The sequence below is a fragment of the Erpetoichthys calabaricus genome, chromosome 2 (assembly GCF_900747795.2).
Source record: "Erpetoichthys calabaricus chromosome 2, fErpCal1.3, whole genome shotgun sequence".
NCBI lineage: Eukaryota > Metazoa > Chordata > Cladistia > Polypteriformes > Polypteridae > Erpetoichthys > Erpetoichthys calabaricus.
This window is the reverse complement of record NC_041395.2, coordinates 80,091,048-80,113,466: the sequence shown is the minus strand read 5'-3', so window position 1 is coordinate 80,113,466 and position 22,419 is coordinate 80,091,048. Positions and strand designations below refer to the sequence as shown.

The following is a 22,419-nucleotide window of genomic DNA, read 5'->3' as shown; positions in this document are numbered from 1 at the left end:
TTACAATGTTCTTGCACGTACCAGCATAATTCTACCAATTTTGTATTATAATCATCAAAATTAGTCCAGTTATAATGGGTATACTTTTGAAGCCCATTATAACCGGATCTTATATTATTGGTCAGTCAACATTTTAGAATACATAGGATCATATGTGAAAAGAATGTTTTGTCAAATTTTAATTTTCAACACATTTATTAAAAATTGTATTGCAAATTATAAATTACAAGTTACAAAATACATAGTTTGAATAAGAAAAAATTATCAAGAATTCTAATATGATTAATCCATTCTTTATTATTAATCAGAGCTATTAATCAATTAATGCGAAGCAATTGTATAACTGCATTCGGTGGCTTTATTTTTGGTTCCAGTTATTTGACTAAAATAAGTAGTTTGCTTCTTAAAGCCAGAAACAGCCCTTTTTATAGCATCACTTTTCTCATCGGAGTTTTTAAATGTGGACTGATGTTTAGTTTGATAATGTCTTTGTACACTTGACGTATGACACATGACACTTTCACAGCATAACGCACACATGGCAGAATCCTTTTGTTGTACAAATCCATATGCATTCGTACAAGAGTCTTGAAAAGAGCGAACATCAAGTCTGTCTGTTATGAGTCATTTTAGGGCAGTATATTACTTAATAATAGGTTTGTTTTAACGTACCACAGCCTGCACTGAACACATGGTTTACATTTACATGTGAGTCGCATACGCAAAATATAGGTGATGGCAAGAACACATACACTGTAATTAAAATATAATATTTTACTATATTTCAATTCAATCACAGTGCCATTGAAAATCATTGCTGACCCCTGGCATAGGGCATTATTATTATTAGTTACCCACTGACTTAAAAATGGTGGATTGGGATACTTCCAGTTGAGCGAGGCAAGTCTGTGTGCTAGTAGTGAGGTAAAGGCAATTGTAATTTTTTGGTCCTTCTCCACTTTAAGCCCATCTGGGAGTACACCAAGCACAGCTGTTAATGGGTTAGGAGTGATTGTGACACCAAGTATATCTGATAGGCATTTAAAGATTTCTGTCCAAAATTATGTTGATTTGGTGCACGGCCAAAACATGTAGTCCAGTGAGGTTGGAGCTAGATTACAATGTTCACAGGTTGAATCTTGCCCAGGAAACATTTTGGGTCATTTTAATCAAGACTGCATATAGTGATATTTTCTGTTCAAATCCTCCTCTGAAAATACCCTTTATCTCTGATGCATTTCGAATGTAAACAGCCAATGGCTTAATAGTAATTACAAAGAGTAATGGTGATAGGGCACATCCTTGTCGAGTACCGCATTTTAGTTTGAAGTAGTGTGAAATAATGTTGTTAATATAAACTGAGGCTTCTGGACTAATATAGAGTAGTTTTATCCATGCATGTATGTTTGCACCAAACCCAAATTTGTGCAATGTTGTGAATAGGTAGTACCATTCAACCATGTCAAATGCTTTTTCTGCATCCAAAGATAGTAAGATCTCTGGGGTTTAAGATTTATTGGGTGAATATATTAAACAAACATTGAAGATTAGAAGTTAAATGTCAGCCTTTAATAAATCCAGTTTGGTCTTGAGATATTACTGAAGGAAGCACTTTCTCAATCCTTCTAGCTAGAACTTTGAAGAATATCTTAATGTCATTATTCAGGAGTGAGATTGGCCTGCATGATGCACATTTTTTTTTTTGTTTTTGTTCTTTATTTCGCCTTATACAATTTCTCGTATTAGGAATTTGTTAGCTTTCGCATACCCCATGGATTTAGAGTGCCGTGTCAGCCATTGTACAGCGCCCCTGGAGCAATTGAAGGTTAAGGGCCTTGCTCAAGGGCCCAGCAAAGTAGGATCTCTTCTGGCAGTGACGGGGATTTGAACTGGCAACCTTCGGGATACCAGGGCAGATCCTTAGCCTCAGAGCCACCACTCCGCCCTGCATTGCAGTAAGTCCTTATTTTTCTTAGGAAAAAATGGAAATTAATGCTTTTTCAAAAGTATGAGGTAGAATTTTGCTGTCTTTAGCTTCTATCAGTGTTGCTAATAATAGTGGAACTAACTTATTTTTTAAATAGAATTCCACTGTGTGGCATTCAGGGCCGGCTGCTTTCCCATTTTTGAAGTGAGTTTATAGCATGTAGTAATTCTGAGAATGTCACAGGTTTATCCAGTTCCAAAGTCAAAGAACTCATTAGATTGTGTCTTGTCTTCTTTAAACCGAGTAGAATATAAGGCCTTACAGTACTCTCTTAATGTATGGGTTATATTTTTGTGATCTATGATTTTATCTCCATCTGGTGGTAATTACTATTATTACATTGTGGACTTCCTAGTTGTGAATTTGTTGAACTAAAATCTTGTTGGCCTTTCTCTACATGTTCATAAGATGTGTTTTAAAGATGAGCTGCTCTGTTTCTTTAGTTGTCAAGAGGTTAAATTATAATAATTGAAGTAAAGAGAAAGATAGCCGAAAAGGAAATAAAATATACAGTTATGGCAAATGTCAAATTACAAGTGGTCCTGGTTTTAAGCAGAGTCTTCTTTGCCTTGTCAGAACACAAAATGACTCATGATCTTGTTTCTTACCTCTTTTTCTAGTTCATTCAGAGAGCCAAAAATGTTAAACTGACTTTCAATATTCACTTTTAATTTGGTACAAGAGGCTGTATCTGATATCAGAACTGTGTAGATGTTGTTTAATACTGTAGTATGGAATGCATTTAGCAGCTTTTCCCGGAGAGGAATCAGGGAAAATATGAATGCAGTTATTTTCATATAAAATCTCCTCTTGCTATCTGAGAAAGGACATGAAGTTTTGTTTGAACTGTAGTTTGTCGAAAGGACAATAAGGCTTCTCGGTTTTGAGGCATTTGATCCACGTATACTTTAGTCTGCTGAGACCTCGGTGTCCGATTTTAAAGTCCTCTCCAGTTATTTTGGAGAACAGCTGAGCTGTAAACTTCACTGGGTTTGGACTTGCACATTTTTCCTTCGATTCTGATGTTGTTTCTTCTATGTCTCTCTTCCAGTGCAGCCAGTTTGCCAGTGAGCACTTTGCATTCTGATTTTGCATCTGTTGCCTTTTTGTCAGCGACGGATGTCAATTGTTCAACTATTTCAATGCGAGTCATAAACATTTGCTTAACATCTTCAAGCTAAACAGCGAGTACTCTGATTTTACTTGTATTTTCCTGTATTTTTTCATCAATTTTTTTCTAGAATTTCTGTAAAGGCTGTAGTAAACTTAGTACTTAAAATGTTTCACCAGGTATTTTATATCCTGATGCTGTTTATCATTCTTCTTGTTTAGGTCCCCTAATTTCTTTCTTTATATCACTCTTTATATCATTTTTGCCCCTCCCCCCCGGTAACAAAAGTGTGTGGATGTCATTTCCTTCAGTTTGGAAAGTGCAATACAGTCTTCTCTGAGCCCCATAGGCTGAGTTGTGAGACAGGTTGTGGTTGATGCAGATGACTAGTGTGCATTAGCTGCAGTTGACAGTGGTGATGAAATGCTCAGTTCCAATAATCCTCCTGGAATCTGCAAATCCTCCTTGCCTGCCTCACTCGCAGTTTTTCACCCTCTTTCTTTTTTTGGCTGGAGCCAATGCTGCAGCATCAGGTCCTGATAGATCTGTTCCTTCACCCATCTGTTCCGGGTCAGTTTTTTGGTAGGTCGTGTCATGACCTTGAGGCCGGTTTTGACTTTGATGAAAGTTTAGCTGCCTTTTCCTTTTCTTTCTGAACCCTATGTTGGCTGCTCATGCTTATTTGTACTTGCTTATAATGTACATAGCGAATACCTCGGGATGATAGTAAAAAAAAAAAAGGGTAAAGTAATACTGATGCTAACGGAGAGAACAAGACCAAGAAAAAACAAATAAATTGGTATACAGTGATTCCTCGCTATATCACGCTTCGATTTTCGCGGCTTCACTCTATCGCGATTTTTTTCTCATACACGCTTACGTCACTACGCGTGCGCTTTCTGAGAACTTTTATCTAAGCCCCATAATGGCTCCTAAACGTGCAGCTTTTTCTAAGCCTTCTGACAATGAAACTAAGCACCGGAGGAAGATGCTTACCATCCAGGAGAAGGTGAAACTCTTGGATATGATCAAAGATGGCAATACCCTACAAAAGCCTCCTCACGCGTATGAAAAGACAGCGCAACTGCCTATCAAGATGTTCTTCAGCCACGCACCCAGACACCCACTGCCTACTCCTAGTATTCCTTCAGTGGAAGAAGACAACGACGCACCTGCTGAAGATACTGCACCACCTTGGCACGCTTGGGTCACAGATTTGCACAGAGACACAGGAGGTTGTAGAAAAAAAAAAGAACTTTATTCAAAGCACTGCAAACAAACATTTGTCTCTTTTCAAAAGCAAAGTCAGAGATGACAGTTCTGCCAGGAGCAGAGAATGTCTGAGAGAGAGAAACAAAACCGGCGCTGCACAATACTTTTAAGTAAGCGGAGTACTGCGTGAGAGGTTTATAGTGCAAGTAAGAAAGGTAAGGAGCAATGTGAAGGTAGACTGTCAGCTGTTTCAGGAGTTTTCCCAGGGGCGTCTGTGTCCTCTGAGGGTGCGATCAGCGCTCCAGCTTACAACCTGAAGACTCTCCTACTGAGCTTGTGCCTTCATAGGTTAGTGGTTGTGTGTAAGAACTGTGTGTGTGTGTGTAATTAAATGTACAGTACAATAATAATAATATATTTGTAACGTCTAATATGTCTTATTTTCTCTAATGGGTAATACGAGTATAATGGTGACTAAAGGGTGTTATTTCATGTCTAGAGGTGCTCTAATAATGTTAAAAAACGTATTTAGAAGGTCGTAAACAGGTTTTCTATACTCTTAACTGCGAAAATATTCGATTTATAAATAAAGAATCCTACTTCACGAAAATTCATTTATCGCGGTAGAGTCTGGAACAGATTAACCATGATAAACGAGGGTTCACTGTGCATTTAATCCTGTTTGTGTTGAGGAGTAAATTTCTGCCCTGTTCAGAGTCACAGGGAGCCAGTGATCATCGCAGCAGCACTAGGTATAAGGCAAGAAGCAAATATAGTAGATGCTTCACAGGTCCTTTTCTGGGCACAATTGCACAGCCAATCAAAAAGTCCAGTAACAGAACCCTATAAATAAACTGTCAGTTTAGTTTTAATCTAGTTATTCTCAATAGATATTTTTACAACTACTGTTCATACTGATAATCATCAGGGGCTCACATTAGGATGGAAACGGAAAGGATGGCTCTTTTGGTCTCCTTAGCAGCTGCTTCTGCCCTGCCACTTAAATCTTCAATGGCAACACCAGCTCCCAGGTGCTTCATCCCTTTGCCTGCTTGTACACATCACATGGCTTCATCTTATTCTGCTTTTCCTGGGGCAGAGTCAACCCATGTGCCACACAATCCTCTCAATGAGCTTAATCAAGGCCAGGGTCTACATCTGAGGCTCGCCAGTAGTCGCACATCATAGACTGATGGGCTTAAGAAGCTGGGAATTGCAAAAGATGAACTGAATGCTCTGTTTAAGTGCTTATGTGCTCTAAATGTATACCTGTAGTGTGCGCACATGTAGCTATATTCAAGCAGCAGCAACTAGCCATTCTCTTGTCACTTTGCAGGATGAAAACATTCTCTTCAATAAGAGATAAATGCACATGACATTAACATAACATAGTAATGAAAAGATTAACTCTAAATTTACATAATTTTAGTCTACTTTATTTTTCTCACCTTTGGAAATTGTGTCCTTTTTGTTCTTTCTAAATTTACTTGACCTATGAAAGGAGGAAGCAGGGGCTCTTGAGTCACTCATACTGCTCAGAAGTTCTCTTGCTTCACTAAAGAAAGGTAATGCCTGGGACTTGATAGGATTCTGTTTGAGCTGCTGATTTTGTTTTGAGTTCAGCCTGGTGATCCTTTCTTGTCTGTTAGTCTTTTATTAACAATTCAAAACTGTTCCCTGGTCTCAGTGTGGCAGAAATCATGTTGCTGCTTAGACACATTCCTTTTCCCTAACTGTAGATTAATTTAGGACTGGGCAATATATATGTTTTGGTTCGATTAGACATTTTAGAAAATTTAATATGCAAATGCCAATATTGTGTTGTTCAACACTTTTATTTGATTTTTCCACAAGTTCAACTGAATGTTAAATAAAATTTGGTAAATCCCTAGCTTTCTAAGCATGTCTTTGTGGACTCTATCCTTGTCACCTGGTGGTGATGAATACCAAATGTTTTGAAATATAATTCTGCTAATGGATTACTTTCACAATATCAGGTATTTTGAGTTGTGAATATGAACTAAAGATAAATTAATAAATATAGAATACATACAAAAACCCATTTGTATGTTTAGTTTTTCATCACTTGGCAGACTCTCTTCGCCTACCTACCTTTGTTTATATCGTTTCGTTGTTAAGCGATGTTTTTAAAGCAAACGTGATTGGTCAGTAACAATATGCTGATTGTGTATGATGACCTAGTCAGTCTCTCAGTCAGTGCCGTTTTTATTTTCAAAAACTGGGAGTGGTCTCCCCTCGATTTTCTTGTATACTCAGATATGGGGATGGATATTTGAGGAGTAAACCGCAAGACAATGATTATATTTTTATATTATGTACATTAAGGAACCACCAACAGCAAATCAAATCAAATTAATAATATATTGAACAATTATTATAAAAGTAAAGTTGAATAAATTTGATTCTGCAGCTGCATGAATAATAAAAAAAAAAATTGAGTATGTGTTCAGGTAAAGTACCACTTCGGGTGATGGATTTGGCTCAAAAGTTAATACAGCTCTACAATTATGGTCTAACAACCACATGCTGAATTTCATCCATCTATCTAGTTGCATTTTTGAGTTATCGTGTTTATATACACACACACACACGCACAATTCCAAAAAACGGTATTTTTGGACTTTGGGTGGTCTATAACGTCAAGATTCATCAAAATATTGAGGTCGAATTTTTCAAGATTACTATACTTTTTCTGTGCTTCATATATGAGAAAGTAAAAACGATTTCTCCTCTGCGAAAAAAAAAGTATTTAGTGAGCCACCAATTGTGCAAGTTCTCCCACTTAAAAAGATGAGAGAGGCCTGTAATTTTCATCATAGGTATACCTCAACTATGAGAGACAAAATGAGAAAAAAAAATCCAGAAAATCACATTTTCTGATTTTAAAGAATTTATTTATTGCGCAATTGGTGGCTGTCTAAATACTTTTTTGCCTCACTGTATGTATGTATGTGTGTATATATGTATGTGTGTATATATGTATGTATGTATATGTGTATATATATATATGTATATGTATATATATATATATATATGTATATATATATATATATATATATATATAATTACAGTGTATATATAAAATGTATAAATGTAACCTTGTCTTTCCTCAGAGAATTACGAGCGTTTGGAAGCCGATAAAAAGAAACAGGTCTGTAAGAAGCGTCGATGTGATGGCCCTACTATTCGATATCATTCAGTGCTGATGCCAATAATTTCAGAGAATCATCTCAAAGAGGAAAATGTTGATGTAGAAGGGTAAGATTGTAAAGTGTTTTTTTTTTTTATATGCTGTTACTCGAGTAATTTCATTTGCTTCAAATTTCATTTGCAAACATTTTGTGTTTTTAAAGCTATTGCCAATTAAAAATGTTTACTGTTAACTTTTTTCATAATCATGCTGAAGCTAGCAATACAACATGCTGATAGAAATATTTTTTGTGTATTTTACTATTTTTTGTCTGCACTGTTATTACTAGAATTGCTGTGGTTATTATCATTCCTGTCCCATTAGAAACCGCAAGCCTCGTGTACTGAGAGTTCACAGTGACAGCTTACCAATGCAAATTTGGAATCAACTCCAGACCTTCTGCCAGCTTAATCATGGACAACCATTTTTAGGTCTCTCCAGAGATGCTCAATTGGGTTTAAGTCAGGGCTCTGGCTGGGCCATTCAAGAACAGTCACAGAGTTGTTGTGAAGCCACTCCTTCGTTATTTTAGCTGTGTGCTTAGGGTCATTGTCTTGTTGGAAGGTAAACCTTCGGCCCAGTCTGAGGTCCTTAACACTCTGGAGAAGGTTTTTGTCCAGGATATCCCTGTACTTGGCCGCATTCATCTTTCCCTTGATTGCAACCAGTCGTCGTGTCCCTGCAGCTGAAAAACACCCCCACAGCATGATGCTGCCACCGCCATGCTTCACTGTGGGGACTGTATTGGACAAGTGATGAGCAGTGCCTGGTTGTCTCCACACATACCGCTTAGAATTAAGGCCAAAAAGTTCTATCTTGGTCTCATCAGACCAGAGAATCTTATTTCTCACCATCTCAGAGTCCTTCAGGTGTCTTTTAGCAAACTCCATGCGGGCTGTCATGTGTCTTGCACTGAGGAGAGGCTGCCGACAGGCCACTCTGCCATAAAGCCCTGACTGGTGGAGGGCTGCAGTGATGGTTGACTTTCTACAACTTTCTCCCATCTCCTGACTGCATCTCTGGAGCTCAGCCAAAGTGATCTTTGGGTCTTCTTTACCTCTCTCACCAAGGCTCTTCTCCCCCGGTAGCTCAGCTTGGCCGGACGGCCAGCTCTAGGAAGGTTTCTGGTCGTCCCAAACGTCTTCCATTTAAGGATTATGGAGGCCACTGTGCTCTTGGGAACCTTAAGTGCAGCAGAAATTTTTTTGTAACCTTGGCCAGATCTGTGCCTTGCCACAATTCTGTCTCTGAGCTCTTCAGGCAGTTCCTTTGACCTCATGATTCTCATTTGCTCTGACATGCATTGTGAGCTGTAAGGTCTTATATAGACAGGTGTGTGGCTTTCCTAATCAAGTCCAATCAGTATAATCAAGCACAGCTGGACTCAAATGAAGGTGATCTCAAGGATGATCAGAAGAAATGGAAAGCACCTGAGTTAAATATATCAGTGTCACAGCAAAGGGTCTGAATACTTAGGACCATGTGATATTTCAGTTTTTCTTTTTTAATAAATCTGCAACAATTTCAAAAATTCTTTTTTTTGTCTGTCAATATGGGGTGCTGTGTGTACATTAATGAGGAAAAAAATTAATTTAAATGATTTTAGCAAATGGCTGCAATATAACAAAGAGTGAAAAATTGAAGGGGGTCTGAATACTTTCCGTACCCACTGTATGTTAACTGGCCTGGCAAGCTGAAGAGAGTGTGCTACACTGTTTGCCTCCTTCAGCCAAATCATAATGAAATAGCAGTAAAAAGTAATAAGAATTCATAGCATTGAAAAAATCAATTGTTTGGGTTGGTTTAAGACTGCAGTGTTGCAGTTATGGTAATTAAAACTTAAATGGTTGACATTTCTCTCTTTTTTTGTTGATAGTATGTTTCTTGATTAATTAGCTGACAGGTAGAATTTCACCACAAAGTGTGAACAGTGTTGCAGAGGGTAGGGAGGAATCTCACTTTTGTAGCATTCAACAAGGAAAGTCAGTATTCAGTTTATCCTGTATTACCTCCTCCAGTGTTTGTTTACTTACCCAGGTTAGCATGCTTTTAAAGTCCTTGTCTATGTCAAATTATGGTGCTCTTTTGGATTTTCTGATCCCAAATGCTAAAAAAGATCAATTTAAAAACTGACATGCTTCTATGGTCTCTCGGAATTCTTACCTTGCATAGTTCACAACAAACAGTTATATTAGTTTCTGTATTTAGTATAAAGACATTCCAGACCGTTGACATAATGTTGCTTGTATTAGTCTTTTTCTAATAAGGAAAAAAAGGTTCAAATCATGAGCTAGTCACTGTGTGTAGCAGTCTGCATATTCTTTATGTATTTGCAAGTTTCCTTCTCTTTTGTAGTGCAGTTTTCCCATCACATAACCAAATTCCACACTCGGCGGAACTGATCAGGAACAGACATCTGACATGATCAAATGAGTTTGGATGATTGTTGAAACTGTGTAAGCTGAATTGCCTAGTTGAACATTAACCTAAACATGTTAATTTTCCATATTCCTGGACTTCACTTTCTGGCACATTTCCTGGGAAGATGCCTTCACTGGATGCCCCATGTGCAGGTCATCATTCATCAATTTCCAGCCTCATTTAAATTGCTTGGCCCAAAACTTCACCATATAGAATGAAGGTGCTTAATCATCATAAACAGCATTTAAATGCTCATGGATTTACTTTGGCTTCTTCCCTCCCTTTGTAAGCAATTTAATAATATAACAATATTGCCAATCAGTCAGTTTCTTTATAGACTTGCAGGTAGATGTGCTTGCCATCCTCTTACAATGCTTGAAGTTTGAGGTAATTTAATATTGTGTGTGTGTTATTTCAAGACATGTTCTAATCTCCAGTACCAAGTTCAAAGGTGTAACACAAATGCATGATACTCGTGTAGATAAATTATTGAACACTCCTACCTTCTCACTGGGGAGGGGGTGGTGTCACTTGGAGAGTAACTGGTTGGGGCTGATATAACCATAAGTATTTTGTTTGGATGACGTGAAATCTCCACTCACACTAGGCACTATGAACAGAGAAGCAAATATGTACATAGCCTTCCTTTAGGACAGATGATGCCAAAGACCTGTGATTAAAAATGAGCTGCTTTTAACTTTTCCTGTCATCAATATACCTAAGAAACATAGAAACTGAATATTTTCAACCTGGATCTGTGTATATTAAGTACATTTTAATGCTTTTTTTATATTTGCTATAGTGTTCTATTGACTGCCATTTTTTTTTTGTGATTTATTATTTCAATTAACAAAACAAGTTTTTAGGGTAAATTAATATTTGCCACAATTGGACTGGGGGTGGGGGGGAATACCGATCTTATTCTTTAATTTGACTACTAGATTCTGTAAATAAACTAATGGATGCATAGTTTTTATATTTAGGGAAACATAAATGTAACTGCATTTACAGCATATAGGTTGAGCATCCCTAATCCAAAATGCTTCAAAAATATGAGCTCTGACATGATGCCATAAGTGGAAAATTCCACACCTATCTCCTATTACCCATGTCAGGCCAATGTTCCCCTTTTTTTTTTTTTTAAATGGCAAGCGAATGTGAAAATCACACGAGACAGAACTTTTCATTTAGAACTGATTTCCCCTGTAAAGCACCAACATACGAATAACACAATTCTGATCCCCGGTGGAGTTTTAGGGGCTGCTGTGGGTGCTTTACCAAAATGTGAAAAGCACTATAACAACTGCTTGGCACTTCCAAACTGCTGTGTGGGAGGGGAGTAATGCGATAACACCTGCTGTTTAAAAGTGGTGTGCGGCATCTTCGCAGTTTTGAAAGAACATAGTCTTTGATGCTCCATTGGCACCAGTTTGTTATCAACCACCCAGACCTACGTGCGTATTCATTGTGTGTTGTAAGTTTGTAATCAACACACAGCATTGTAATTGGAGACTAGAAGCTGGCAGTTGTTTGCCGTTGCTGTTGTTTAACAGCTGACATGGGTATTCTGCTGATACTACTGTGCACAAACTTTGTTTCATACACAACGTTATTAAAAAGTATAGTGTAAAATTACCTTCATGCTATATGTATAAGATGTATATGAAAGATAAATAAATTTCATGATGTGGGTCCCATGCCCAAGATATCTCATTATGCAAATATTCCAAAATCTGAAAATATCTGAAATCCAAAATACTTCCAGTCCCGTGCATTTTAAGTTAGGGATATTCAACCTATATTAATTAAAGTACAATACAATACAGTTTATTTTTGTATAGCCCAAAATCACACAGGAAGTGCCGCAATGGGCTTTAACAGGCCCTGCCTCTTAACAGCCCCCCAGCCTTGACTCTCTAAGAAGACAAGGAAAAACTCCCAAAAAAAAGCCCTTGTAGGGAAAAAATGGAAGAAACCTTGGGAAAGGCAGTTCAAAGAGAGACCCCTTTCCAGGTAGGTTGGGCGTGCAGTGGGTGTCAAAAGAAGGGGGTCAATACAATACACAGAACAGAACACATCCTCAATAAAAAATACACATTTTTTAGATTTACGGAGCAGAATTTAACAGTAGATGATATCACATAATAAGATTTGGATAATTTTAGACTCCTGGAGACCTCATCCATCAAGCTGCCTCTCCCATTTGGCCATTCCACGGCCGAAACAGTGCTGGGCCAGCCAATCCGATGAAAGGGCCCCTCTTTCTCATGATTCATGCGATCCTTCATCAGGGATGACTTTACCTTAGGCAGGCAAAACAACTTGGCAGGTGGGCCGTGGCACCAAGTGCCACATTTGAGTACCGAGAAGAGAAACAGAATAAGTGAGGGTTAGTATCCAATTCTAACTATCATGTTACTTATGTTTTAGTGCTAATGACTAACAACAGAGATGCAGTCTGTACAGTTAATCAGCAGCTCTAGTCAGGATTTGCTAAACTGAAGTAGTGAGTCTTCAGCCAGGATTTAAAAGATGAGACCGAAGGGGCATCTCTTATAGTAGCAGGCAAACCATTCCACAGTTTAGGGGCCCTGTAACTAAAAGCTTGACCTCCCATTGTTATTTTATTAATCCTTGGAACCATAAGCAGACCAGCATCTTGAGATCTTAATGTGCGCTCTGGTTTGTAAGTTCAGACAAGTAAGCCGGACCTCGGCCATTTAATGCTTTATATGTTAAAAGAAGGATTTTGAAATCTGCCCTAAACTTAACCAGGAGCCAGTGTAAGGATTTAAGAACTGGAGTTGTGTTCGTATTTTCTTGTTCTTGTAATAATTCTTGCAGTTGCATTTTGTATTAACTGGAGGCTATATAAAGAACAGTTTGAACATCCAGTGAACACCGCATTGCAGTAGTCAATCCTACTAGAGATAAATGCATGAATTAATTTCTCAGAATCCTGTTTATTTAGAAAGCGCCTTAATTTCCTAACATTTTTAAGATGGAAGAAACATGTTTTGGACAACTTTGTAATATGGGCTTTAAATGACATGCAAGAGTCAAAGATAACTCCTAGATTGCGGGCTGATTCAGTAAAATTAATTGGGATTCCAACTGAGTTAAATGATGACAAAATATTGTTATGATCAGCGTCATTCCCTCCAACAATTAACATCTCTGTTTTATTTGTATTTAAAGACAAGTAGTTCTCATTCATCCACTCCTTTAATTCGCTAACACAACTAATTAAAGACAACATCGGAGAAACTTCATCTGATTTAAATGAAAGGTATAACTGGGTGTCATCTGCATACGAGTGAAAATTAACATTACATGCTTCCACTGGGATCTATCATTAGGAAACATAAAGTGAAAACAGTAAAGGTCCCAGTACTGAGCCCTGCGGGACACCATATTGAACTTCTGTGTATAATGATGGAGTACTGTCAGCACATTTCTGTACATATTGATAGATAGATAGATACTTTATTAATCCCAATGGGAAATTCACATTCTCCAGCAGCAGCATAATGATACAATAAATAATATTAAATTAAAGAATGATAATAATGCAGGTGAAAAACAGACAATAACTTTGTATAATGGAATTGATTTGATAAATAAGAACTAAACCAAGCGAGCACGGTGCCTGTAAGCCCAACATCATTTTCTAGCCTGTGTAGTAAAATAGAATGGTCGATGGTGTCAAATGCTGCACTTAAGTCCAACAACATACCGTATTCTTTGCACCATAAGGCGCACCTGACCATTAGACGCACCTAGGTTTAGAGGAGGAAAACAAGAAAAAAAATATTCTGAACCAAATGGTGCACTAATATGTTTAATAAAATATAGCAGAATAATATTTCAACCATGTAAATTCAACAGCGGTATTAAGAAACATCACCACTGTCATTAACAAATAAGGAGAGACTTTAAGGTTCAAGCACTCTTCTAGTTTTATGGAAACCCCAAGAACTCCTCATCGCTAGTGTCAGAATTTATTAAGCTCAGTTGCTCACAATCACTTTGCAGCATCACGTACCTATCATCACGCGACATAACCTGTCCAAAGCCACCAGGGGACAAAGCACGTTTGGACCAATGCTCCCTGAAGTTATATCGCCAGTCTAGTCCCATCTATATTTGTAATGCCACAAAGCCCTTCATCTCGTGTTTTGTTGTGGGTTTCCAGTTTGAAAAATGAGAATGCGGTGCAAGCACAGCCCTCGACTCAAAAAATTGCTCTGCATACCTGTTTGTCTCGTCTGACAGTAGCTGAAAGGCAGCTTCAGGAAAGAACAGCCTGAAGTAGTCCAGCGGCTGGTAATCTGTCGAGTCCAGAGTCCGACTCAGTGATAATGCGCAAAAAATCGTCTGCTGAGTATTTTGTTTTCTGCACTCGCTTCGCTCCCTCATGAGATGTAGATGCTATCTTGCCTTTGTTTATATTTGTTTACATTTCGCAACTCACGCACATGCAAGGATTAGATGCCGAGTCAATGAGTCTAACATTCCTCCAAGCACAGAGGGAATGCCTGTAACGTAACTGAGTTTTGTCGCCCTCTATCCCTGGATGTCGACTTTTGTCAGGTAATACACATCATGGTCTGTGACGCAATATTCGCTCCATAAGACGCACAGACATTTCCAACCTTCTTTTGGGGAAAAAAAACGTGCGTCTTATGGTGTGAAAAATACGGTAATTACAGTGGATTTTCCTTCATCAGAGGATATCAGAATGTCGTTTACAACCCGCGTTAGTGCCGTTTCTGTACTATGACCAGTGCGAAAACCAGGCTGGAATTTCTCAAATAAATTGTAATGCGTAAGGTATGACTGAAGCATGATTGGCGACTACTTTTTCTAGTATTTTAGAGAGAAATGGTAGATTTGAAATAGGCCTATAATTATTTAGTATGTGTGGGTCTAGGTCTGACTTTTTAAGTAATGGATTAATGACTGACACTTTTAGTGTATCTCAGGTGCTGTGCCATGTAATAATGAACTACTGATAATGTTTAGAATAGGCACTGCAAGACCATTCATTGCACTTTTTACTAGTTTAGTTGGCACTGGATCTAGGGAACAAGTAGTGGGCTTCATTTTAGAAATTAAAGTTAAGACTTCCTGCTCCGTTACAGGATTAAAATTACTAAAGTGCTGAATGCAATGTGAGACAGTGGCTGCTTTAGCAATTTATTTTTGTGGTGAATCAGCTTGTTCACCACATCTACCTAATAAAGGTGCATTATAAATTTTGAGGTGTGTTGTTAACTTTGGTCAGCACAATGGCCTTTTCAGATCATTAGTATCAGATAGAATAATGGCGTTAGCATCATTCTAAGCTGAATACCTGTAGGTGTTCAATACATTCCTTTTCAGTTTAAGTTTTAAATGCAACCCCTGATATGGAATTCACTGATATATTTGTAGTAGTAGCTGTACTTTAGATCGGGTATAACTAGTTGCTGTCAAAATCGCATACCAAGTTAGTTTTTGTTTTTTTGTTTTTTTCCCCTTTTTTAGTAATTTGTCTTTTTTTGGATATTTACCTCCTGAATACTGCAAAGTATCTCCAGAATAAACAAACTTCCACTGAAAGAACTGTGGCGCTTTCGGATGAGTTTGGGTACAAAGTTACTAAATGACATTGATCAGGACTAATATATTTCAGAGCCCTTGGATATCCTCTGAAGCAAAGTGAAGTTTTAGTAAGAAGTAGATCACTTCCAAATTCCTCAATATACAGTATCTGGCTATCCTGCCAGATACATGCCTAAGCGAGAAAGAGAAAATTTTAAGAGCCCCACAAGATGTTAAAGAAAAGAGTTAAAAGGCTCTTGAGGCCAAAATAGTATATCACAGTATTTCTAACACAACATGCGTGAGGAATGTTTTAGAATTTTTTTCCCTTCCCCACGGGTCATTTACAGTGCAGCCTCTACATATTGCTTATTTTTTGTGTGTGCGGAGTAAGGGGATATTAGAACTTGCAGCATTTTCCAGCGGAAACATAGATGAAATTGTGCATCACCCTTGTAAGTCTATTAAAGCATTGAGAGGTCTTGCACTAATAACTAGGCAAAAAGAAAAAAATGTTTATAAAGGACATGCCTTGCAAACCTTTCTCAATAAAAAAATAGGGTTTTAGTCATGACAAAAAAAATGATAAGGACACAGTAACAAAACTTTTGCACTCCAAAATAAATCTGATGCAAAGTTCCAACTTCTACTTTGACTGTGACCCAGAACTGCTCAAAAACAGCTAGAGGCACAAAAAGTAAAGGTCCTTATAGTGCCCAGTCAGAATTCTTAAATCCTATCAAATTTTTATATCATGACTGCTATCTTTTTAAAACTTTGAGAAATTTGACAGAATTGTACAACAAGGAATTTGACAGAATTTTACTTTAAAAAAGAAAGTTAGCTTTCAGTGCGCACAGTTGATAGAGACCAGTACTAGCAGACTTACAACTGTAAATGCTGCCAAAGATCCTTTCCCCAGACATTAACTCATGGGGTAGCAATCTAACTTTAATGTTTGGAATTTTTTGTTTTAATATATATGCTCTGTAAACAATGTCCCTTTAAAGTTATGAAATATTTTCTGCAGCTAATTGGAAAATACACTACTATAAATGCATACAATTCAGTTATTGACACAGTAAAATGTAAAAATTTGAAGAGTTTTGGGTGTGTAGGCATTTTTCAGTTGCATGAATCACAGCACATTGCTGAATGTTTTATGGATTAATAATCTAACCATGTACGTGATAAGACTCATGGTTGGTTTGGGTAAAATGAAATCCCCCAAATATCCAATAGTCGATTGTACTTTGTGTTGTTTTATCACACACATGCTATTTCAGAAGTTACATAGTTTATTTTTTACCACCTCATCGTAACGCTTTGCACAACAAAGCATTGCATGAATGCAGCACAAATTTGCCAGATCAGCTGATAATTTTGTAGAAGTCCTATATTATTCCTAGATCCTTTTAATCCACTTGTTTTTATATTACCTTCATTCATTCTCTGTTGTTTGTTTTCTGGACTGTTTTCTGTTAAACATTGACCTGTGTAGACAAACTTTTAATTTTACTTACCAAAAACAAGAAAGCAAAAGAATATTAAAGAAGACATTTTCTTTTTTCCTCACTTGCTTCTATGAATTTTCTTAGGTTCTCTAGATATTGTGATTAGGGCATTTGTCATCAGTATTCTGTAATCTGTGACATTCCCGTTTTTATGACGTGACTGTTTTCTCATTATTCTTTTTTTTCCCCTGCAGACTGGATCAAGACAACCAGCAGTCATCTTCTGCAGGTATATCAGAATGTCTGCCGCCTGGGACTCAAACGTCAACTGGGAAGTGTTCACGTACCTTTATCACGTTCAGCGATGATGAAACATTTGAGCAGTACTTCTCCAGGGTTCGACAATTGCGTGCACCAGTGAAGGAGATCTGTCCAGTTACCCATAAGCCAGCCCTTTACCGAGATCCTATTACTGACATCCCATATTCTAATATCCGTGCCTTTAAGATCATACGGGAAGCATATAAGAAATATGTTACAGCGCACGGACTTCCAAACACTGCTGGTGGTGGACTAGGGGGACTGGGAGATCCCAATGCCAGGGGCACCAGGCAGAAAATTATCATCAAGCAGAGTATGCCAGCTACCTAGGAGGGCACATACACTTGTGTAAAATAGCTGTGGAAGAAAAGAATACAGGAGTAAAATGGTAAATTTGATGTTTGGAAAGAATGAACACTGTATGAAAGTTTGTTTGAAAGGAAAGCAATACCTTAGGCAATGTTTTCATGAAAAATTTGTTGACTTCTAAAAAGCAGTACAGATATATACCTAAGATATAAAATATGGACTTGATTTTTAAGTGCTGGACTTTCACTTTGAGCATTGTACAGTTGTAATGTGTTGAAGTTAGACAATTACAAATGAAACAGCTGAAGTGCTACTTTTATTGGCTTTATTTTTTTAACATGTAATGATTTTCTAATTTGAGAGCCTGGAAAAAAAATTAAACTCGATCCACAACAAGTCAATGAAGCTAAATGAAACTGACGATTTTTGGTGGTTTTATTTGCTAAATATGCTTGCTTATTTCTTTACTATAATTTATTTGGTCTTATTTGACTCTGCATCATTCTTGGTACCCAAAGGTGATGTTCAGTCTGGTTGTTGCTTCCTTGGAGTTCCTCAGAGAATGGTATAGTTACCTGCCTTGTACCCATTCTTTTGAGAATGGCAATGTACTACCTTTACATTTCCCAAGCATACTAAATCAGGTATTAAAATGGAAGCATGGTTTGGCCGTTTAAACCCTGCTTTAAAGTGTTATTTTGTTAATAGTCATGTACAGTGCATCCGGAAAGTATTCACAGCGCATCACTTTTTTCACATTTTGTTATGTTACAGCCTTATTCCAAAATGGATTAAATTCATTTTTTTCTTCGGAATTCTACACACAACACCCCATAATGACAACGTGAAAAACGTTTACTTGAGATTTTTGCAAATTTATTAAAAATAAAAAAACTGAGAAAGCAGATGTACATAAGAATTCACAGCCTTTGCCATGAAGCTCAAAATTGAGCTCAGGTGCATCCTGTTTCCCCTGATCATCTTTGAGATGTTTCTGCAGCTTAATTGGAGTCCACCTGTGGTAAATTCAGTTGATTGGACATGATTTGGAAAGGCACACACCTGTCTATATAAGGTCCCACAGTTGACCATTCATGTCAGAGCACAAACCAAGCATGAAGTCAAAGGACTTGTCTGTAGACCTCCAAGACAGGATTGTCTCGAGACACAAATCTGGGGAAGGTTACAGAAAAATGTCTGCTGCTTTGAAGGTCCCAATGAGCACAGTGGCCTCCATCATTTGTAAGTGGAAGAAGTTCGAAACCACCAGGACTCTTCCTAGAGCTGGCCGGCCATCTAAACTGAGTGATCGGGGGAGAAGGGCCTTAGTCAGGGAGGTGACCAAGAAACCGATGGTCACTCTGTCAGAGCTCCAGAGGTCCTCTGTGGAGAGAGGAGAACCTTCCAGAAGGACAACCATCTCTGCAGCAATCCACCAATCAGGCCTGTATGGTAGAGTGGCCAGACGGAAGCCACTCCTTAGTAAAAGGCACATGGCAGCCCGCCTGGAGTTTGCCAAAAGGCACCTGAAGGATTCTCAGACCATGAGAAAGTAAATTCTCTGGTCTGATGAGACAAAGATTGAACTCAAGTTTGGAGGAAACCAGGCACCGCTCATCACCAGGCCAATACCATCCCTACAGTGAAGCATGGTGGTGGCAGCAGCATGCTGTGGGGATGTTTTTCAGCGGCAGGGACTGGGAGACTAGTCAGGATAAAGGGAAAGATGACTGCAGCAATGTACAGAGACATCCTGGATGAAAACCTGCTCCAGAGCGCTCTTGACCTCAGACTGGGGTGACGGTTCATCTTTCAGCAGGACAACGACCCTAAGCACACAGCCAAGATATCAAAGGAGTGGCTTCAGGACAACTCTGTGAATGTCCTTGAGTGGCCCAGCCAGAGCCCAGATTTGAATCCGATTGAACATCTCTGGAGAGATCTTAAAATGGCTGAGCACCGACGCTTCCCATCCAACCTGATGGAGCTTGAGAGGTGCTGCAAAGAGGAATGGGCGAAACTGGCCAAGGATAGGTGTGCCAAGCTTGTGGCATCATATTCAAAAAGACTTGACGCTGTAATTGCTGCCAAAGGTGCTTCGACAAAGTATTGAGCAAAGGCTGTGAATACTTATGTACATGTGATTTCTCAGTTTTTTTTATTTTTAATAAATTTGCAAAAACCTCAAACTTTTTTCACGTTGTCATTATGGGGTGTTATGTATAGAATTCTGAGGAAAAATATGATTTTAATCCATTTTGGAATAAGGCTGTAACATAACAAAATGTGGAAAAAGTGATGCGCTGTGAATACTTTCCGGATTCACTGTAAATTCCACAGTATTCCAGATCACAAAAACAGTGTATAATTGGAATGTTGTAGCATTTGTGAATAAACTGAAAAAGATGTACTTGTGTTAATCTAGGAGTGGCCACCGTACTTAAACAATTCCTAAACTGCTCTCAGTTGACTGCTGATTTTAGTTTGTTACCTGGCCTGTCATGTTTTACTATTTGTTGAAACTTTGATCTTTTTTTTATCCCTTATATTTTGAGAACCAGTGAATAAGCATGTTATATTGTGGGCAGTTCATTGTGTTTATTTTTCTTAGCAGTTGGGTGAGTATTAATAATTAAAAGTAGTTATTTCTTTTAATGACATCTGCTGCAAATGACTGGATGTGAATTATGTGTTTGTGTGGAATGTTCACATGCTTGTATTGCGTTTTTTTTTTTTTTTTTGTTCTCATATATAAAAGTTAACGGGCAGCCCCAAACTGGGTCTTGTAAGAGTGAGCACAGGAATGCCCTCTAATAAAGTGAAGTCCTTTCCAGGATTGGTTCTTGTATTGCATTCAGTGATGTCGGGATAGGTCTCATTCTCACTTGGCTGCCCTGCAGTGGATAAGCTAGTAAGGAAGAGAAATAATGAAAAAATTGAATTAAAAAAAAAATGCTGACATGCATTCCTGAATATAAACTGATCTTCCTCCATTCGCCACTCACGTTCACATAAGAATGTTGCTTTTTACAGCCCCACAGTTAGCTGAATCAACCTGCCAAAATAGTGGTCATCTACATCTTCACTGTGTGGAAAACATGTTACTAAAATGGAGATGTATTGCTCACTCTATTTGAACCACCACACATTGAAAGATATTATCGCTTCCACACAAGGTACAAGAAAAAACTATCTGGAACACATTTGCTGTATCAGCAGCTCCTTACCTTTTGTGTTAATGGAAATCCGTGTTGATAATCCACCAGGACATGATGCCTGCTTCTTCAGAATTCATAATCAAGTTTATCATTATATTGGTGGGCTACACTTCTCCAAAGGTCAACCTCCGGCCTACTCCAGTCTTTGCATTATAGATCCTGATAAAAAGCCCTAAGGCAGAAACGTTTCAGACTAGAAAATACAGAGATCTCTCCTGGTATACATTCTTAGCACTTCACTGATGCTAACATCCCTTTTGCTCAAGCATTTAAAAATATGAGACAAGTTGAAGAAGGACAAAGTGTGCAAAAAATAACCTGACACTTTCAACAAGATGTACTTCAAATTTCACACAAAACCAGCAATGTTAGAATGTTCCGACATCAAATTATATTGCTGTCTTTTTCACTACAAACAATGGTCAGCCACCAGCACACAGACATTTATTACTCATTTACTCAAACAAGAAAAACCCAAACGCCTTTCTATTTTGAGCCTGTGTATCAATCCAATGGTCTATTGCAGGGGTGTCAAACTCCAGGCCTGGAGGGCCACAGTGGCTGCAGGCTTTCATTCTAACCCTTTTCCTAATCACTGACCAGTTTTCACTGCTAATTAACTCATTTTCCCTTCATTTTAGTAGCCCTATTTATAAGGATTCAGTCCTCTGAATTTATTCCTTTCTTCGTTAAATGAGAGCCAAACAGAAATGAGATGTGAAATAAGCCGACAGATGACCAGCTAAATTGGAATTTCAAACTCCAACCAATTTTCACTCCAACCAGTCTCTTAATGAAAAGCTGATTCTTGCTGTTAATTAAACTCGTTATTTAATTCCACAGCTTGTTGCTGCTCTCATTCTGCCATGGCAGACATTTCTAAAACTGTTGATTTTCTGTTTTTTCTAAGAACATCGTCAAAATGTTTTGGTGACCTGAGAGATCAACATTACTGAGACATTCACCTTTTGTTATTTTCAGATATTGTGTGATGGGCACAGGGGAGCTGGTCATGTGGCGGCTTGTTTTGTGTTTCATTATTGTATGGCTGCTATTTAAGGAAAAAGAGACAACTAAGGGGTCTGAGTCAAGTTAATTAAAACTAAGGCAAAAGAAGTTAATTAGCAGCAAAAACATGTCACAAATGAAGAAGGATACAATGAAAACCTGCAGCCACTGTGGCCCTCCAGGACTGGAGTTCAACACCTGTGGTCTATTGTTTGTTTCCACTTGGTGAGCATGGCTTGAGTCTATCATTTTAAGATGCGCTAAACCCATTTCAATTGCCTTATATCTGTGACAATTCATCCATCCATTATCCAACCTGCTATATCCTAGCACAGGTTCACGGGGGTCTGCTGGAGCCTATCCCAGCCAGCAGAGGGTGCAAGGCAGGAATAAATCCCGGGCAGGGCGCCAGCCCACTGCAGGACACACACACACACACACACATACTAGGGACAATTTAGAATCGCCAATGCACCTAACCTGCATGTCTTTGGACTGTGAGAGGAAACCCACGCAGGGACGGGGAGAACATGCAAACTTCACGCACCGTGGCAATTCATAATCCATATATATGTATAATG

At 38.2% G+C, this 22,419-nt stretch overlaps 1 protein-coding gene across 1 annotated transcript in view; it reads left to right on the top strand.

The window, feature by feature from the left end:
- Positions 1-20,448, top strand: part of vps72b (vacuolar protein sorting 72 homolog b) — a 44,186-nt gene extending 23,738 nt beyond the window's left edge. Inside the window, exons 6-7 of the mRNA XM_028793967.2 lie at positions 7,445-7,589; positions 17,237-20,448. Of these exons, the coding sequence (XP_028649800.1) occupies positions 7,445-7,589; positions 17,237-17,633 (542 nt within the window). The 3' untranslated portion in view covers positions 17,634-20,448. The remainder of the gene's footprint in view (positions 1-7,444; positions 7,590-17,236) is intronic.
- Positions 20,449-22,419: the final 1,971 nt, after the last annotated feature.